The 16803-nt window shown below is 40.5% G+C and overlaps 1 protein-coding gene across 1 annotated transcript in view; it reads left to right on the forward strand.

Moving 5' to 3' along the window:
* Nucleotides 1–16687, forward strand: part of DNAH10 (dynein axonemal heavy chain 10) — a 57341-nt gene extending 40654 nt beyond the window's left edge. Inside the window, exons 57-78 of the mRNA XM_069794854.1 lie at nt 372–553; nt 1310–1446; nt 2326–2543; nt 2936–3157; nt 3764–3911; nt 4427–4706; nt 5061–5290; nt 5998–6271; nt 6706–6810; nt 7320–7474; nt 8243–8397; nt 8640–8823; nt 9670–9870; nt 11063–11272; nt 11664–11759; nt 12501–12672; nt 13294–13425; nt 13934–14145; nt 14231–14398; nt 14644–14824; nt 15887–16032; nt 16507–16687. Coding sequence (XP_069650955.1) covers nt 372–553; nt 1310–1446; nt 2326–2543; nt 2936–3157; nt 3764–3911; nt 4427–4706; nt 5061–5290; nt 5998–6271; nt 6706–6810; nt 7320–7474; nt 8243–8397; nt 8640–8823; nt 9670–9870; nt 11063–11272; nt 11664–11759; nt 12501–12672; nt 13294–13425; nt 13934–14145; nt 14231–14398; nt 14644–14824; nt 15887–16032; nt 16507–16653 — 3955 coding nt within the window. The 3' untranslated portion in view covers nt 16654–16687. The remainder of the gene's footprint in view (nt 1–371; nt 554–1309; nt 1447–2325; nt 2544–2935; nt 3158–3763; nt 3912–4426; nt 4707–5060; nt 5291–5997; nt 6272–6705; nt 6811–7319; nt 7475–8242; nt 8398–8639; nt 8824–9669; nt 9871–11062; nt 11273–11663; nt 11760–12500; nt 12673–13293; nt 13426–13933; nt 14146–14230; nt 14399–14643; nt 14825–15886; nt 16033–16506) is intronic.
* Nucleotides 16688–16803: the final 116 nt, after the last annotated feature.

Below are 16803 nucleotides of genomic sequence, written 5' to 3' on the forward strand. Positions count from 1 at the left end.
GCCACACTTATTTAGTTTCCTTTCTCTCGTAGATTTCTGGATTCTTCCTGTACTGCTTGTCCCAATGGACAGCTGCTTCACTGCCCTAGGGAAGAATATCATGGGTCAGGATTTTAGGCCTTCCACTGTCGAAATCCTATAGTATTATATTGATAAAATTGTCTGAATACAAAAATTGGTTTTGAGCTTTTGACTATTTAATAATTTCTTGTCTGGCCTGGGTTATCTTTTTCACTTTGTGTAGGATGTCTTATGTACTACTAGCTCTTGTTGTGTTCAATGACTCTCTTAATGGGAAGTACCCGTGTCTGGCATCATGTGCTTTGTCTCCTCCTTTTTCTCCTCCACTGTCTCCTTCACCTGTTTTCTAGATCCTTTGCAAAGCCCCCTAAGCAGGTGCAGGCTGTTTTGGAATGTGTTCTTATAATGAGAGGTTACAAAGAGTTAAACTGGAAGACAGCCAAAGGAATGATGTCTGAGGCAAATTTCCTGCGATCCCTGATGGAGATAGATTTTGATGGAATTACTCAGAGCCAAGTGAAGTCTGTCCGAGGTAAATTACTGATCTGTATACTTGGAATGAACGTAGGATCTTGTTAATGTGATTAGCCATGCCAGTGGCAATCCTGCCAGTGTTGTTTGGGAGGGTGGTATTCACTTTGTGCAAAGGGACAGCACTGTCCGCAGTGCTGCAGATGTTGCACTGTTGGGATGACTAGATTTTTCAGAGTTCAAAGACCTTCTGCTATGTGTTACATCCAGTTTATACCTTAGCTAGGGTCTTACACACTCTGGGTTAGAGTAGACAAGAAACTAACAGGATAACTGCACAGGCCTGCTGTCTGCTTTTAGCTACTTAGTAGAATTATGACCTCACCCATGTGGTGGCAATTAAAATGTGATATATACAGAGTGGAAAGAAGATAAGCTATAACTAAAGCTTATGAGCCAAACTTTGCACATGCTGACAAGGGTGTTATCCAGAGAAGTTCCATTAATAAGGGAGTTTGGCTCTTTGAACAAAATTGCATCTGACCGCTGCAGAGGAAACCAACCATGATCCTCAACAACTCCTGAATGCGCTCCCTTCATGGAGAAAGAACTTCAGAAATCACTACCAATATTGTGCTTGTAGTGTTACAGCCTAGTAGCTTCATCTTAAAGTCAGAGTCTCTTTAATATTCTGACAAATATTTCATATTGTCTGTCACAGCATTGCTTGATATTGCTGGTAGGGAAAGCTATTTCTCTGAGGATTTCTGCACTGTAATTCAACTCACTTGCAATATTTTTGTGTTTGCCCATTTAGCTCTGTTAAAGAATCTTAATACTACCATGAGTGAAATGGAACTTGTTAGCAGAGCAGGACTGGGAATGTTAAAGTTTGTTGAAGCAGTGATGAGCTACTGTGATGTAGTTAAAGAAGTCAAGCCGAAGAGAGAAAAGGTAAAGCATGCGGATTCAAACTCAGAAGAGGATGAAGCATGATCCTGATGAGAAAAAATAACACTTGACAATTTTGTAGACTTCCCATTTCTCCTCTCTGAAGTGCAAAAAAGAGGTGTTTAGGGGAACTATTGCAGTAGGAGTGAGGCAGGTACTTGGTTATAAATTGCTGTGTTTGTTGTGTCATGCCGGGATATGGGTTCCCATCCATGCCAGTGCTTGAAGGGAGAGGGATGTTCAGTTGGAATTTTGTAATGTAGCATGCTTAGAAAAACACAGTTTATAGCTGTCTACTGAAAACAGACTTCAAAACACATGGCATTTGGACAGAGCAGAGCTCAGTAGTACACAATATCCATCCCTTAAGCACAGACCTTTCAATTAACTTTTTTTTAGAACGACTGTAAAGTTAGCTGTATTACCAAAGGAAATCTAATGTCCAACATATGATGCTGGGAAACTTTCTTCAAGAAAGGGTTATGATATACTGAGAAAGTATATTCACTAGATGACGAGTCTCACTATTTTTAAGGCCTTAATATAGTTATTAAGCAGACAAACCTCCATTTTTGTCACAGGATGACAGTTCTGCTGACCTCCAATGTCAGCAGGACTGCTCACATGCTTTAATATACCTCGTGGGTACAAAACTCTAGGAGATTTATCTGGTTTGGAACTGCAGTATCAGACCATGATGTAAATGTCTGGGATGGGGAGGGGTGGGTAAGAAACAGTGCCAGTTATTTTGGCTTACACTGTTTATTACCAGGACACTTTGAAATGCATGAAATAGACAAAAGAAATCTGAGAAGTTAAAGCTTCTCTCCATAGCCCTTCTTTCCTCTGATACTTTTATGTTTCCTTCATAATGTAATGTAGGTGGCTAGGCTAGAACGGAACTATTACTTAAGTAAGCGGGAACTGGAAAAGATAAAGGCAGAGTTGGCTACCATTCAGGATGAGCTTAAAGCTTTGGGGAACAAGTATCAAGAGGCAATAAAAGAAAAGCAACAGTTACAAGAAGAAGCAGAGATTATGCAGAGAAGATTAGATGCTGCTGACAAGCTCATCTTTGGCTTGAGTTCTGAGAATAAGAGGTAAGTCTAGGTTCGAAGAGGAACATTTTTGACATCAGAGGGTCATGTGTCAGAGATAAAATCTGTCAAACAGAGACAGTTTTGGAAACGTCATTTCCTGTGATATTTGTTTCTGAGAAGAGCCAATATGCGTTCTAAGCTAATATTTGTTAGCTCTTGAAAAATAGTAACAGCAATTTTTAGTGCAGAAGAATAAGGTGAACTGAGATTAAAAGGAAGAAATTTCAGATCACCTTGGTGTCTGTGGCCATCATAGTAGTGAGAGAACAACTGATTGTAAATTTGGGGGTCTGTCTCAGCCTACATCTAAAGTAGCAACACCTGGAAATTCTGCACATAAACCCCATCTCCCTGGTACAGACTGACCCAGGATTCCCTTATAATTCTATCAGATGGACAAAGGAATTAGAGGACTATGAAATACGAAAGGTGAAGTTGCTTGGAGACTGTCTACTCTGTGCTGCCTTTCTGAGCTACGAAGGAGCATTCAACTGGGAGTTTCGTAATGAAATGATTTATCAAGTGTGGCAAGAAGATATCGTCTCACGAGAGATTCCTCTCAGTCAACCATTTAGGTTAGAAAGCCTCCTGACCAATGAGGTGGAGGTTAGCAGGTATGTCCAGTCAAGAAACCCAGTAACTACTGAATGTGAAATTGTGACGTGGGAGTCTGGATCTGTATTTGTAGCATAGAATTGGCATCGTGGGTGGAGGTGCACAGCCATACCAGAGAAAGCCCATTGTACTTTCATGTCTCGAAGATGGCAAGGAGACATTTTTCTTCTGGTTAACAGAGGCTATTTGTTCTAACAAACTGTTACTTTGCACTCCAGGGACATTCACTGAACTTAGACACATATAATACCTTTTTAGGAAATTTTTTTAAGGAGTTATCTATAATATGTGTTCCCATAGTCCAACAGGAGTCTTTTCATTGATTTCGATAAATTTGGAATTAAACCCATGCCTCAGCCCATATTTCAACTACTGTAGGATTACTCACCAAATGCAACAGTCAGTGTTTTGGGTAGTGTAGTTACAAATTACTCAGACAATGAGTCAGTCTGAATTTTGACACTGTTCACACACATACACTATGTGCTTCCTTGTGTGTCTAATAGCGTGCTTAATGAATTGCATAATTTTACTGACAAATGAAATGTGCTGCTCTCCCATCAAGTTTTCATCCCAGCCTGGTCTTTGATCCATTCCGTTCCCAGGTGGGTTTCCCAAGGATTGCCTCCAGATGAACTCTCTATCCAGAATGGCATCTTGACAACATATGCAAGCCGCTTCCCACTCTGTATTGACCCACAACAACAGGCATTACATTGGATTAAGAAGAAAGAAGAAAAAAATAACCTGAGGGTAAAGATAAATGATCATTTTACCTCTTTACTGGTTGTTTTAAAAGCTGCATAAATATCTGTCACCTTGAATGGGGAACCAATTATGTACTGACAAACATGTTGACTATTGTGTCTCTAAAATAGATAGTTAATATCACTGTGAATATCACGGATGGTTTGTTTGGGATCTTGGCTAGCCTTAGTACATACAGAAATAGTACAACCAAAAGGCTGGTGCAGATTGTGTTTTATCTCAGCTCCAGGATGGAGTTTTCATGTAGGACCATTACCACAGTCAGAGACATAGCTGGAACTTTGAAGAATAGTTCTCCAAATGGAAATGATTCTCAACTAATCAGGAAAAAAAAGCACCTCTACTGTTTTGTACCAGTGCAGTTTATATCATCTGTAAGAGGAAAGACAAAAAGCAGCAAAGAGCAAACGTCATTACTGCTGGCAACTAATGTAAAATAGTAATGTTCAGCAAATAGAATATCAGTTCTCTTTTCGTATCTTCCCATTATTCTCTTGCAGATGGCTTCCTTTAATGACCCAGATTTCCTCAAACAACTAGAACTGGCCATAAAGTATGGAAGCCCTTTCTTGTTGCATGGTGTTGATGAATATATTGATCCTGTGATAGACAATGTCTTAGAGAAGAATATCAAAGTTGCACAGGGGCGAACATTCATTGTCCTGGGTGACAAAGAGGTTGACTATGACAATAATTTTAGATTGTACCTGAACACCAAATTGTCGAACCCAAAGTATTCTCCCTCTGTGTTTGGCAAAGCTATGGTTATCAATTACACAGGTAAGCAAAAGTGTGTATTTAGTAACAAAGTAGTGATTATGCTGTAGTGCAAGTTTAGGGCCTGGGTGGTTGTCTGAAACAGTAATGAAACTCTAAAAAATTCATAGTGTCCCTTATACTTAGCATCTGATTTAACAGAAAATCCTTCTCCCTTCTCTCTTCTAAGCTAAATATCTCTTCCTGCACCTGTTGCGTTAGGATGTCTTGGTAGAATTAAGATACAGAGTTATTAACCAAGTCACTCTGTTGCATTGCTGTAGTTTTATGAGATGACTGACATGAAATAAGTTGTGTAAAAGCTCTCCTTGTGTTTAAAAAAAAAGACTTTGCTGTGTACATGTGTTGTATCTGTAGTTACACTAAAAGGCCTAGAGGATCAGTTGCTCAGTGTCATTATGGGTTTTGAAAGAAGGGAATTGGAAGAACAGAGAGAACATCTCATCCAGGAGACAAGTGACAACAAAAACTTGCTGAAAGATCTGGAAGACTCTCTCCTTCGGGAACTGACATCTTCCACAGGAAACATGTTGGACAACTTGGACTTGGTGCAAACCCTGGAAGAGACAAAATCCAAAGCTACTGAGGTACTGGCTCTGGGCTTTTTGGAAGGATATGTACTAATAGAACATCATCTTTCCTTTTTCATTACGCTTCATCTTTCACCCTTGAAGCTAGGAATTAGTTTGAAAGGAAATGGAGAGTTTTTTCATGAGTATGTTGGATTGTTCAGTATTGGGCAGTATTTTATTGCATCAGAGAACCAAATCCTATCTTCAGGAAAGTCCTTATCAGGACCAAAGTAATGGTTGTTTACAGTTCTAAAGCAAAGAGCATATGACATATTTCTTTCAGCTCTGAAACAACCTTTGTCTTGTCTTGTATCAGATCTGAAATGAAAAATTAAGATATTTGTTACTCAGAGAGGATGCAGAATCTCCATCCTTGGAGGTTTTCAGTAGTTGGGCAAAGCCATAACTGACCTGGTCTAGTGGTGGTCATAGTCCAGCTTTGGGCAGAAAGTTGAACTAAAGATCCCAGAGTGCCTTTCCCACACTATTTCCATGATTCTGTGTAAATCTTTGCCTTTACTTTTCATAAATATACAGTATGGGATTAATTTTATCTAACTTTTGAATTTTATAATTCATACTACTTTAGGGCTACCTGCCCAGATTCCCTGTATAGTCAACATAGAGAGGCAGACACTGAGTAGCTCTGCTTATTGTGATATAATATACATACTGTGGATCAGCGCAGTAATTACATGTGTATAAAATCAATGTATGGCTAGGTGATTGAAAAACTGAATCTGGCTGAGATGACAGCGGTGGATATTGATCACCTTCGAGATGGCTACAGACCAGCTGCCAGGAGGGGAGCCATTTTATTCTCCGTTTTGTCTGAAATGGCACTTGTCAACATCATGTATCAGTACTCACTGGTCTCCTTCTTAGAGGTTTTTGGACTCTCTCTTCGGAAATCCATGCCCAGTCCTATTCTTCTGAAGAGGTTAAAAAACATCATGGATACACTGACTTTCAACACGTATAACTATGGCTGCACAGGTTAGTGCAATTTACTGATGGGCTGATACTGTGTTGTGCAAATGCTTGTTAAAAGCCATGCCTCCAGTTGGTTTACATTAAAGAGGCAAGTTACCAAACAGGAAATTCACTAATGTTCAGTTCTCAGCATTGGTCCTGGTTTACACTTTACTCCCTGCTATTTCTGTTTCAAGAAACTATAGATATTACCGATGTAACTTTTAAAGAAATGCTTTTCTTAATGAAGTTATGAATGGTAAATCACCATTATGGATCTCACATCCCTGGATGTAGCTCACAGATGGTGTTTTGACTCTGTAAGCCTGATCCAATACCCCATCTTCGATCACCCTGATCTTTGTGGGGTGACCAGATGCAGGATGTGGATTTAAAGATTGCTCCAGTTCCACAGTATTTAGCAGCTGATTTTTGAAAATATTGTCCTTTTAATGCAGGCTTGTTTGAGAAGCATAAGTTACTATTCTCCTTTAATATGACCGTCAGGATAGAACAAGCTGAAGGCAGAGTTCCACAAGAAGAACTTGAGTTCTTTCTGAAAGGTAAAGTGAATATTTATGTATAAATATATAGCTATATGTAGCAATAGCTAAAAAATCCTTCAGAGATAGATTTTTTTACTGGATATGAGTTACTGTAAGAGCTAGCACCTAGAGAAACAGCTGAAGACAGCTGAACTATGTTGGTTTACACCAATTGTGGATTCTGCTATTTCTATTTTTTTCACTTAGTTAAACAGTGAAGAGGCTAATCTTTCTCTGCAGATGTTGATAAATCACATTAGCTAATTGTTAGGATGTTACCTGAGAAAATAATCTTTAGTTATTTTCTGACTATGTATAAATAATGTTAGAAAGGGTTGCAAAGATACAACTCTGGCTTCGCAAGCACTTGTAAAATGCCATCTTTTCTTCAGCAGACCACTTTAATCTTACAGTGCTTCCAGAAACAAATCTCTAATTGGTTTCTCTGTGCAGTGGGACCATATGTGTGGTCATGTATTGGAGAATTTATGACATGGACATTCACTCTGGTTTCTGAATGTGACTAGGCAATATTTCCCTGGAGAAAAGTGCACGAAAGAAACCGTATGCTTGGCTTCCAGATCAAGGCTGGGAAGACCTAATTCGCTTGTCTGAACTATTTCCTGAGAAATTTGAATCTCTTCCAGATGATGTGGAAAAAAATCCAGATGTATGGAAAAATGTACGTGCTTTTCTGCAATCCTGTTCTCTCTCCTTGTTTTTCTTCTGGTATTAAATGTTCAAGTATGATGCAATGTGCCATAGCACTTGGCAGGAGGCATGTCACCACTGGCTTTTTCTGTCAAGGCCTTGCTTTTCTTCTTGACCTCAGTGATTGGCTTATTTCCCCAAAAATTAAGGCTCTTATTATTTAAAAACCAAACCAAAAAAATCTTCCCTGGTATACTGTAAATTTCTTATTTTCCAGTCAAATGCCTTAGATGAGTTATTTGCCCTATTGAAGTCAGTGGAATTTTTGCTGTTGATTTCAACTGTCAACATTTCACCGTTATTTTTGTACTGCTAAATTGTACTTCGATCTTCTTGTGGCAGTGAGTTCTACAGGCTAGGTACAAACACAGACTTTCTTTTGTTCCACCTTTAGTTTCATTCCATGTCTTCTTGCTTTATAAGAAGTCTTTCTGCAAGCAATCTGTTAATACTTTTTGCTTGAGATGCTATTTTCTGTATGTTAAGAGAATTACTTGACATAAAATGAAAGTACAAATGTGTTTCTGGACTTGAACACTTTGTACTGAAAAAGCTGAATTTTCTACATTTACTTTTGGTATACCTTTTGGTATTTCTATGCAGCTGATTGACTTTCTTCTTTGTTCTCCTTGTGTCTCCTTGGCCCCTTGTTAATCAAGTTGCTTTTGTCTGCTTTCTTAGTAATTTCATTGATAGAGCCATTTGATTAATTTGCATTGTCTCCCATTTTTCTTGCCAGTGGTATGATACAGACGCTCTGGAGCAGATGCCATTCCCCATGCAGTACCAGAACAATCTCACGAACTTTCAGAAGCTCCTACTTTTACGGTGTTTCCGGGTGGACCGGCTATATCGGGCAGTAACAGACTATGTTACTCTGACAATGAGTGAGAAGTAAGTCACTCTCTTCTTTGAAATCCGAGTCACACTGTTCAGGTATTTCACACAGAACTTGAGTTGTAATCAGCTATGTAAATGATTTTGTAATTTGCCTGAACAACAGAGCATAAGTTGTCTTTGTATCATTTCCATGCGCACTCTGCAGTGAGCTTTGATGTTTGTGTAAAAGTCAACTTTTACACACGATGGCTGCTCTTGTGCAAATTAGCAGTTTATTGTGCTTCTTTTCCTACCAGGTATGTGCAGCCCCCTGTGATCAGCTTTGAAGCTATCTTTGAGCAGAGCAGTCCTTACTCACCAGTTGTTTTTATCTTAAGTCCTGGTTCTGATCCTGTCAATGACCTCATGAAACTGGCCGAGAGGACAGGCTTTGGAGGGGATAGACTCAAATTCCTAGCCATGGGACAAGGCCAAGAAAAGGTAACTTTGGTGGGAAGATAGGGATGCGCTGTGTGCAGCAGGTTAGTCTGTGAATTGCAAATCATGCTCCTAATGTGGTGGGCCTTTTCAAATTTCCTTTCCAAAGGTGTGCTCCATTTTAAAGGGCATTATTTTGTCGTTCACACATAGCACACAATTTGCCAGCCTGGGAATAATGCTTTCCTGTAATGTGAAAGAGGGCATTTGGCTGATTGGCTGATTTTATGGTTTGGGTATGGGTAGATTCAGAATGATACTGTTGTCTGTTAAAAACAGTTGAGCTGAAAAATGTTAGTCTGCAGCCTTTCAAAGGTTAATCAGTGACCCTGTGTGTCTGTGTATAGACATGAGTTGATTGGAAGTCACAGTGTTTGTTACCAAAAAGTTATCCTGCTGCTTTTTCTATCTTTCCTGTAGCTTTCATTTTTGTTAGGGACACTAAGGCAGGGGTGTCCAAAGCTTAGCAGCTGACTGAATTTGCTGTGATTTCAGTCAGTGGGAGAACTCCTATTAGATTCATTTAGACCACCACTTCCTAGACTCTGGCCTTCACCATCTTCTGGGCCATGCACACTCCTGTACTGTTTTGAAATAATTCAATGCTCTGCGTGACTTTTAATTTCAAAAGGAATTAATGAAATAAAAGAAGTGTCTCAGAGCAACTTCTTGTGGTATTGGAAAAGGTCTGTTCTCAGCAAGGAGCATTCTGGTAAGTCTACTAAAACTAACTAAAAGGCTGGGTGTGCTTCCCAGCAGGAAGGAATCCACTGCATTAACCCATCAGAGTCAGTTTACTTACAGGATAAAGGGAGAGTTACTCACAGACAGTTCTTTCCCTCTCTTAAGATTGCTTTGCAGATGCTGGAGAATGTAGTGGTTTGTGGAGAGTGGCTCATGTTGCAGAACTGTCACCTTTTGGTGAAGTGGCTTATCAATTTGGAAAAGGCCCTGGAGAAAATTACAAAGCCTCACCCAGACTTTCGCCTCTGGCTGACTACTGACCCGACCAAGGGCTTCCCAATTGGAATACTGCAGAAGTCGTTAAAGGTACTGTGCAGTGGGCAAACCCTGGTCAGGAGGGCGTGTCCTGCCACTCTTACTCAGCAAAACAGACTGGCTTTGGGAAGAGTATGACCTGAATGCAGCATGTTGACTTGGGCTGTATGTACTAGCTTTTTGTCTTTAATAAGCCAAATCCTTTTTTCATCATCCTGTTTATCTTATGGTGATTTTTCCTTTGGGTGAAAGCTGTTCAGCAGTTTGTTTCTGAAGCAGTTATTTCAGAGTTAAGGTTTGTGAGTAAACCTGGAAATGTGACAAATGCTCTTCAGATTCAAATGCTGCCACAAGTGAGGAATATCAGGAGAGACAGAAATAGTCCTGTCAGTCCTGATGCTGAAGTGTAGAACTGAGGTCTGTGTCTAGCCTGGCAATAGTGCCAGTGGAGCAGACGGTGTAATAGGATAATGGTTTCCAGCTGCTACTTCAGGCTGCAGCATTTATCACAAGCAAGCTGAGCTGATTACTTTGAAGGCACAAGCCACGATGCTGTCCTGATGTTCTTTTCTATGGCTGCTTTACTTCTGTTGTGGTGAACCAGTCCTGTAAACATAATTATTTTATTTCACAGATTTGAAAGCAGTGGCATGACAGATCCACCCAATATGTGCTCTAGTGTATCAATGACAGCTGTGGAGTATTCACCTCCAGCAGTGCTTAGTGCTGCAGTGGGGAGAAGTGAGCATGAACGTATCTTTAAGACTGCAAATACGCACTTTGTAGGTCTAGCCATGAGCAGTGAGAACAAAGGTTTTATAGCACTTTGAGAAAGCTGCCAGGAAACTAGCTCTGCCGCAGTTTGATCACCAGTAAAGCCATATTAAAGACTGTTAAGCCATCTACTGTGGTGATATGTAGGACACACCAAAATGTGTAAAGTACTGATATTTCAATAAATTAGACCTTCAAGTATGATAAATATTAACACCTTTCCAATAACATGACTATTTCTAAAATAGTATCAAGTTTCTCTTTACATATGTGTGTTTACCTTGATAAGTTTAAAAGGTCTGTTTCATGTCTTTACTTAAGAAAAAATTGCATATTGCTATGAATTTGGAAAGCTGCTCAAAATTTTCAAGATTGTATTGTATAGCTTGCTTAGAGAGTGTGATAATATTTACAGCTTATTTTCCTGAGGCTATCCAGTAATTAATGGCTTCCCTCATTATTTTGATAGGTTGTGACAGAACCACCTAATGGTCTGAAACTGAATATGAGAGCCACCTACTTCAAAATTCCCCAAGAAGCCTTAGAGCAGTGCCCACATCCTGCCTTTAAACCCTTAGTCTATGTCTTGGCATTTTTCCATGCTGTGGTTCAGGAGAGAAGGAAGTTTGGGAAGGTTGGCTGGAACATACCATATGATTTTAATGAATCTGATTTCCAGGTAAGAAAATAATTACAACGGCTCTTATATTCTTGAGTTGCTCAGACTACTTTTGAAAACATATAATCTATCCAGTTTTAATCCTTTCTCACAGTAAGATTTTGCTTCATTTTTTTTCTGCTGCTGTGGAGTCACGTAGACTCCTGATCTTCTATAATGTCAATTTTGGCCACTAAAAATTAATCATATTCCAAATCTGTCATGTTTATATTGCCTCTCTCATGGGTTTCTTTTCTTAAGAGGATTTATACTTAACTTAACTTTTTAATTATTTGAGAAAGAAATAATTGTTAGTTTTCAAACAAGAACTATATTAAATAAAATCTATGGATATGTATAGCTGATTTATGAATCTTCTTATCTCATGTGTTCTAACAAACAACTTTATTAGGTCTGCATGGAAATTCTTAACACATATTTGAGAAAAGCTTTCCAACAAAATGATGATAAAATCCCCTGGAGCAGTCTCAAGTATCTTATTGGTGAGGTGAGTGCCTACAATGTCACTAAGGAACATTTGATGGTCAAAGAATCCAGATAAATGAAACTTCCTTTCTGCATGGCCTGCATTATCAAGTAAAGCTGGCTGACAATCTCTCCTGGGCAGTCTTGAAACTCCTGTGTAGCCCTGAGCAAGTCACTTAATCTCATTGTCTCAATGAAATAGGGCCGTTGTGTGTAACTGCACAACAGGGGAGTTATGGTGCTTAATTAATTTTGAGTGAGAGCGCCCTTGGGATGGTCTGATGAAAGGTACTGAACAGCACAACTTCACAGGATTATTAGTACAGTGGAGCATTACTGATGTGAGAGCTGTACAAACATATTTCTAAAGCTGTTGCAGTGCTGTACATGATACATGCTGTGTAGTAGCTGGCCAGTTTAGTGTAGCTGCTGTGACATGAAATCCTGCAGAAAGCTGTTATTTTGCAGCACTTATCACAGCTGGTGCCTAAGGACGGTACCATTGCACATAATCACCAAAAGTGGTTATTAGGAGTGGCCCACAGCAGCTCTCTCCAGGCTAAGTCGAGATACTTCCTGCTTGTTCCCCCTCAAGAGGGGGCTAGAGAAGATGTACTTGGTATCCCTTAAGGGAGACAGTGTTATACCACACAGTCATGGCAGAAATGAAGAGTGTTTTGGACCTTTCAGTGTTTTGGTTTTTTTAAACCATATTTGCTGCCCCAAAAGCCAGTGCTGTAATACTGATGTAACTAATTTCTAGGTCATGTATGGTGGGCGCGCCATTGATAGCTTTGATCGTCGCATTCTGACCGTCTATATGGATGAATACCTTGGTGATTTCATATTTGACACATTCCAAACGTTTCATTTTTATAAAAACGACAAGGTTGATTATAAAATTCCACAAGGGACTGTAAAAGATGACTTTGTTGGTAAGAAATGCTTTTCCTGCCATATAAGTTAGCATTAAAAACCCAAAAGTCTACTTACAGTATACATTCTCTCCATACGTCCATTGCCGGATATGAGAAGTTGAAAGGAACTTGAGGCATTGCACGTGTATGTATTCAAAAAGCGTGTAGACAAGGCACTTTAGAGCATGGTTTAGTGGGCATCATTGATGGTTGGACTCAATGATCTTGAAGGTTTTTTTCCAAACTAAATGATTCTATGTATTGCAATGTTGTAATCCACTGATTATACTGTTCTTGCTTTGTATGAGCAGCCCTTGGTAATGTGAACTTAACTTACCAGCCAGCTCCTCATTTCCTTAAAAAAAAAAAAAAATCCCCAGGTAAACAGCATGTTAATTTTTTATTATTGACACATTTCCATGGGGTGGGCTATATGTATGTGTGTGCGCGCGTGCACATTTCATCCTTAAAAATGTTTAGTCAACCTTTGCACTATTTCAATTCCAGCTGTAGCATTTGATTTTTTTGAAGCAGAGCAATAACAAAAATTGCTCATGGAATTCACTGCAGTATTCTTTTTTGCCTGGCAGCTGTGGCTTAATACATCGCATTTTTAGGAAGCGTGTTTTTGTATTGCAGAGGCGATAGAATCTCTGCCGCTTGCTAATACTCCAGAGGTATTTGGTCTTCATGCAAATGCTGAGATTGGGTATTATACACAGGCAGTTCGTGATATATGGTCTCATCTTCTTGAGCTGCAGCCACAAACGGGTATGTTCTCTGTTACTTTGAACTGTTTTTGTAGATAAGAAATAACGAGGTGGCTCCTTGCTGTGGGGATTGTGATCCCTGCAGCCCGCTTCAGGGTGCCTGGGTCCTGGCACGGACACTGCAGCCCATTGTGCTGCCTGCTCCCGGCGTGGGGAAGTGCGGGTGCCCGCAGCCCGGCATGTGGAGAAAGGTTTTGGCGGCAGCACAGGTTGGTGTCTGCCGGCCACCCTGGGACGGGGGGGCATGGCCGGATGGCGTAGTGACCTTGGGGAGCAGAGGCAGCAAAACAGTGGGGCTGGGCAGCGGGCAAAGCAGCTGAACAGCTTAGCCCTGCCAGCATGGAAGTAGTTCAGCACGTGCCCAGAGGCAGGCAGGGTGCACATCAGTGCTGCAGAGGGTGGGAGACTTTGAGGCCAAAAGGTGAGTCAGCTCTCAGTTCTCTTAGAGAATTAATAATAGAAGGGGTAGTGTATGCAGATTTAGTCTCACTAAACCATTTTGGTTTCAGGTGAAACTGGTACAAGAATTAGTCGAGATGAATATATCGCAAATGTTGCTAAGGATATAGAAAACAAAATACCGCAAGTATTCGATCTTGACCAGATACGGAAGGGTTTTGGACCAGACATAACCCCTACGACTGTGGTGCTGTTGCAGGAACTGGAACGCTTTAATAAGCTGATCATTCGAATGGCAAAGTCATTGGCTGAACTGCAGCGTGTAAGTAAAGAACACAGCTACTGGATGAAATCAGTCGGGCTTCGCCTGCCCCAGGCTGACACTCAGACTCCCACCATCTTTCCAGGCCTTGGCTGGGGAAGTTGGAATGAGCAGTGAACTGGATGATGTGGCTCGGGCTCTCTTTAACGGACAGATTCCTGGAATCTGGCGGCAGCTGGCCCCCGACACACTCAAAACACTTGGAAATTGGATTATTTTCTTTAGAGCTCGGTATAACCAGTACACCAGCTGGGTAAGCAAGTGCTTCCAGAAAGCTTTTTGTCTTGTTAATCTGTATGATATGCTGTGCAAATTGCTGCTTTAGACAAGTTACTTGAACTAATGCTAATCACCACCTAGAACAATAACAAATACTTGCATGACTGTGGATGCAAGACAGACTAGCCCCTGGCTAGTCTTTGAGAGCGTTGGTCTCTGGGCTCAGTATCAGGTGTGGTGGGACAACCAGGTGCTGCAAATCTTATTCTGTGATTGCAGGTTAACGACTGCGAGCCAAAGGTGATGTGGCTCTCAGGCCTGCACATTCCAGAAGCTTACCTGACAGCTCTTGTTCAAGCCACCTGCAGGAGAAACAAGTGGCCCCTGGATCACTCCACCCTCTACACCGAGGTAACCAAGTACAGGACTGCAGAAGAGATCACTGAAGGGTCTATTCAAGGTAGGTGTTTTTACGATTATTTGGCAAAAATAATAAAGTAGCTGAACGGTGAGAGAGAAAGAAATAGCCTGGCATACTGAGTAAATTACTTAGATTATACCTCAGCAGACCATACCCTTGGCTCTGCATTTCACAGTCCACATGATTTCAAGCTGGGAAGAAGTGGGGTTCTGGTTTCTCCTTTCCTGCTGCGTACACAAAGTTTGATTTTCCTTCTTCAGCTCTTTTCACCCATGTGCATGTACCTGAACTTACACCTCTCCCTTGCTGGCTTGCTCTCTATATACTTTTTTACTTAATGGCTACAACATTACCAATCCTAGCAGGTCTATTTACACTACAAATAATATGTTGAAATATATTTAAACAAAAAGTAAATGCAACTTTGTATGATTTACTGTGTAGATATAGCTTTATGAATTCTCTATGACTAGCAATGCTCTAATTACTAAATATAATAAATGCTGGGTAAAGGGGACAGTTAAGCAATACTTTTGAGTAATAGAGCCGGTTGGGAACAGAGGAGGGAAAAAAAAAATCTACTTGTTTTTGTTAAATCTAACTTTCAGTTAAAAATAAAAGTAACTTCAGGGGCATACCTAGACTATTCTTTATTTACTAACATTTCATGAAAATGCTTGGTATTCATACCAGAACAACTCTATCCCAACCCTTCACCTTTTGTTAGAATGATGTAATGAGCAGTCCCACAGGAGTTACAAAGCTCTTTTACAACTTGGCTATTACTTGGGCAAGTAATTGGAGGGTGGCACCCACTGCAGGGAAGAGAACTGCAAGCAAATCAGTATTTATTCCTAATAATGTTTAGAATATGTAGTACAACTGAGATAATCTTAATTTGAAAAAAATTTTAGAACACAGCTGTATTATAAAAGCAAACACCACAGATAAGTATACCTCTGTGTAGCTGCAGTTTGGAACATAGTGGGTTTTGTCATGACTACAAGTGCCAAGGACAGCTGTTGGCAGGAACAGTTGTCTTGAGCTACTCAAGAAATCAGTTTAATTTACACAAGGTGTTGCGTTTTTCTGCCCATACAGGCTGCTTTGTTTCTGGTCTGTTTCTGGAAGGAGCAGACTGGGATGTAGAGCACAGCTGCCTTACCAAAAGCCAGCCCAGAGTCCTGGTGGTGGAGTTGCCCATTGTGAAGATAATCCCCATTGAAGCACGCAGGCTCAAACTCCAGGTACTGCTCCTTGGGGACACAATGGCTGGTTGCTTATTAACTTCCTTCTGTTTTCATATCTCAATAGCTGGTAGTCTCTTCCCTCTTAGCACAAGCAGCACTATTTTATCATTACCACTAGCATATAAAGTAGGACATTTAACACTTTGCCTTATGTTAGCCTTCATTACAGTTCTTCATTCCAGAGGGTTATGCTCAGGGGGGGTTAATAGGTTTGCTGCCTCTTTTCCATTCAGGCAGTATGGGAGAGGCATCTTGGGACACTTACACTCCCACTACTCTCTTAATTATTTCCCATTACCAGTTAATGACATAAAGGATGTTTACATTTTCTGGGTATCAGATATTTAAGACTTACAGCAAAAAAGTGAATTTCTGAAGACAGTCAGCTCTGCTAGAGGCCCTTCTTGTTTCCAGTTTCATGTTGTACTTCAAGCACTACTCAGCGTCCTTCTTTTCTCCACGCTCTTTTAGAATACCCTCCGGACGCCTGTGTACACAACCTCCCAAAGAAGGAATGCAATGGGCGTTGGCCTTGTTTTTGAAGCTGATCTTTACACCACAAAGCACATTTCCCATTGGGTCCTTCAAGGCGTTTGTCTCACCTTGAATGCAGACTGACACTCTGGAGTTGGCAACCCTTTGGGGAGGTGGGGGGAAAAAAAAAAAAGAAGTCAAACTAGGCAGAAATTCAGCACCACAGGTGGGGCAGTGTTCACTTAGGCACACCTGACTTTAAATAGTATGATATAACCAAGCTAGTACTGTCAT

The sequence above is a fragment of the Haliaeetus albicilla genome, chromosome 10 (genome assembly GCF_947461875.1).
Source record: "Haliaeetus albicilla chromosome 10, bHalAlb1.1, whole genome shotgun sequence".
NCBI lineage: Eukaryota > Metazoa > Chordata > Aves > Accipitriformes > Accipitridae > Haliaeetus > Haliaeetus albicilla.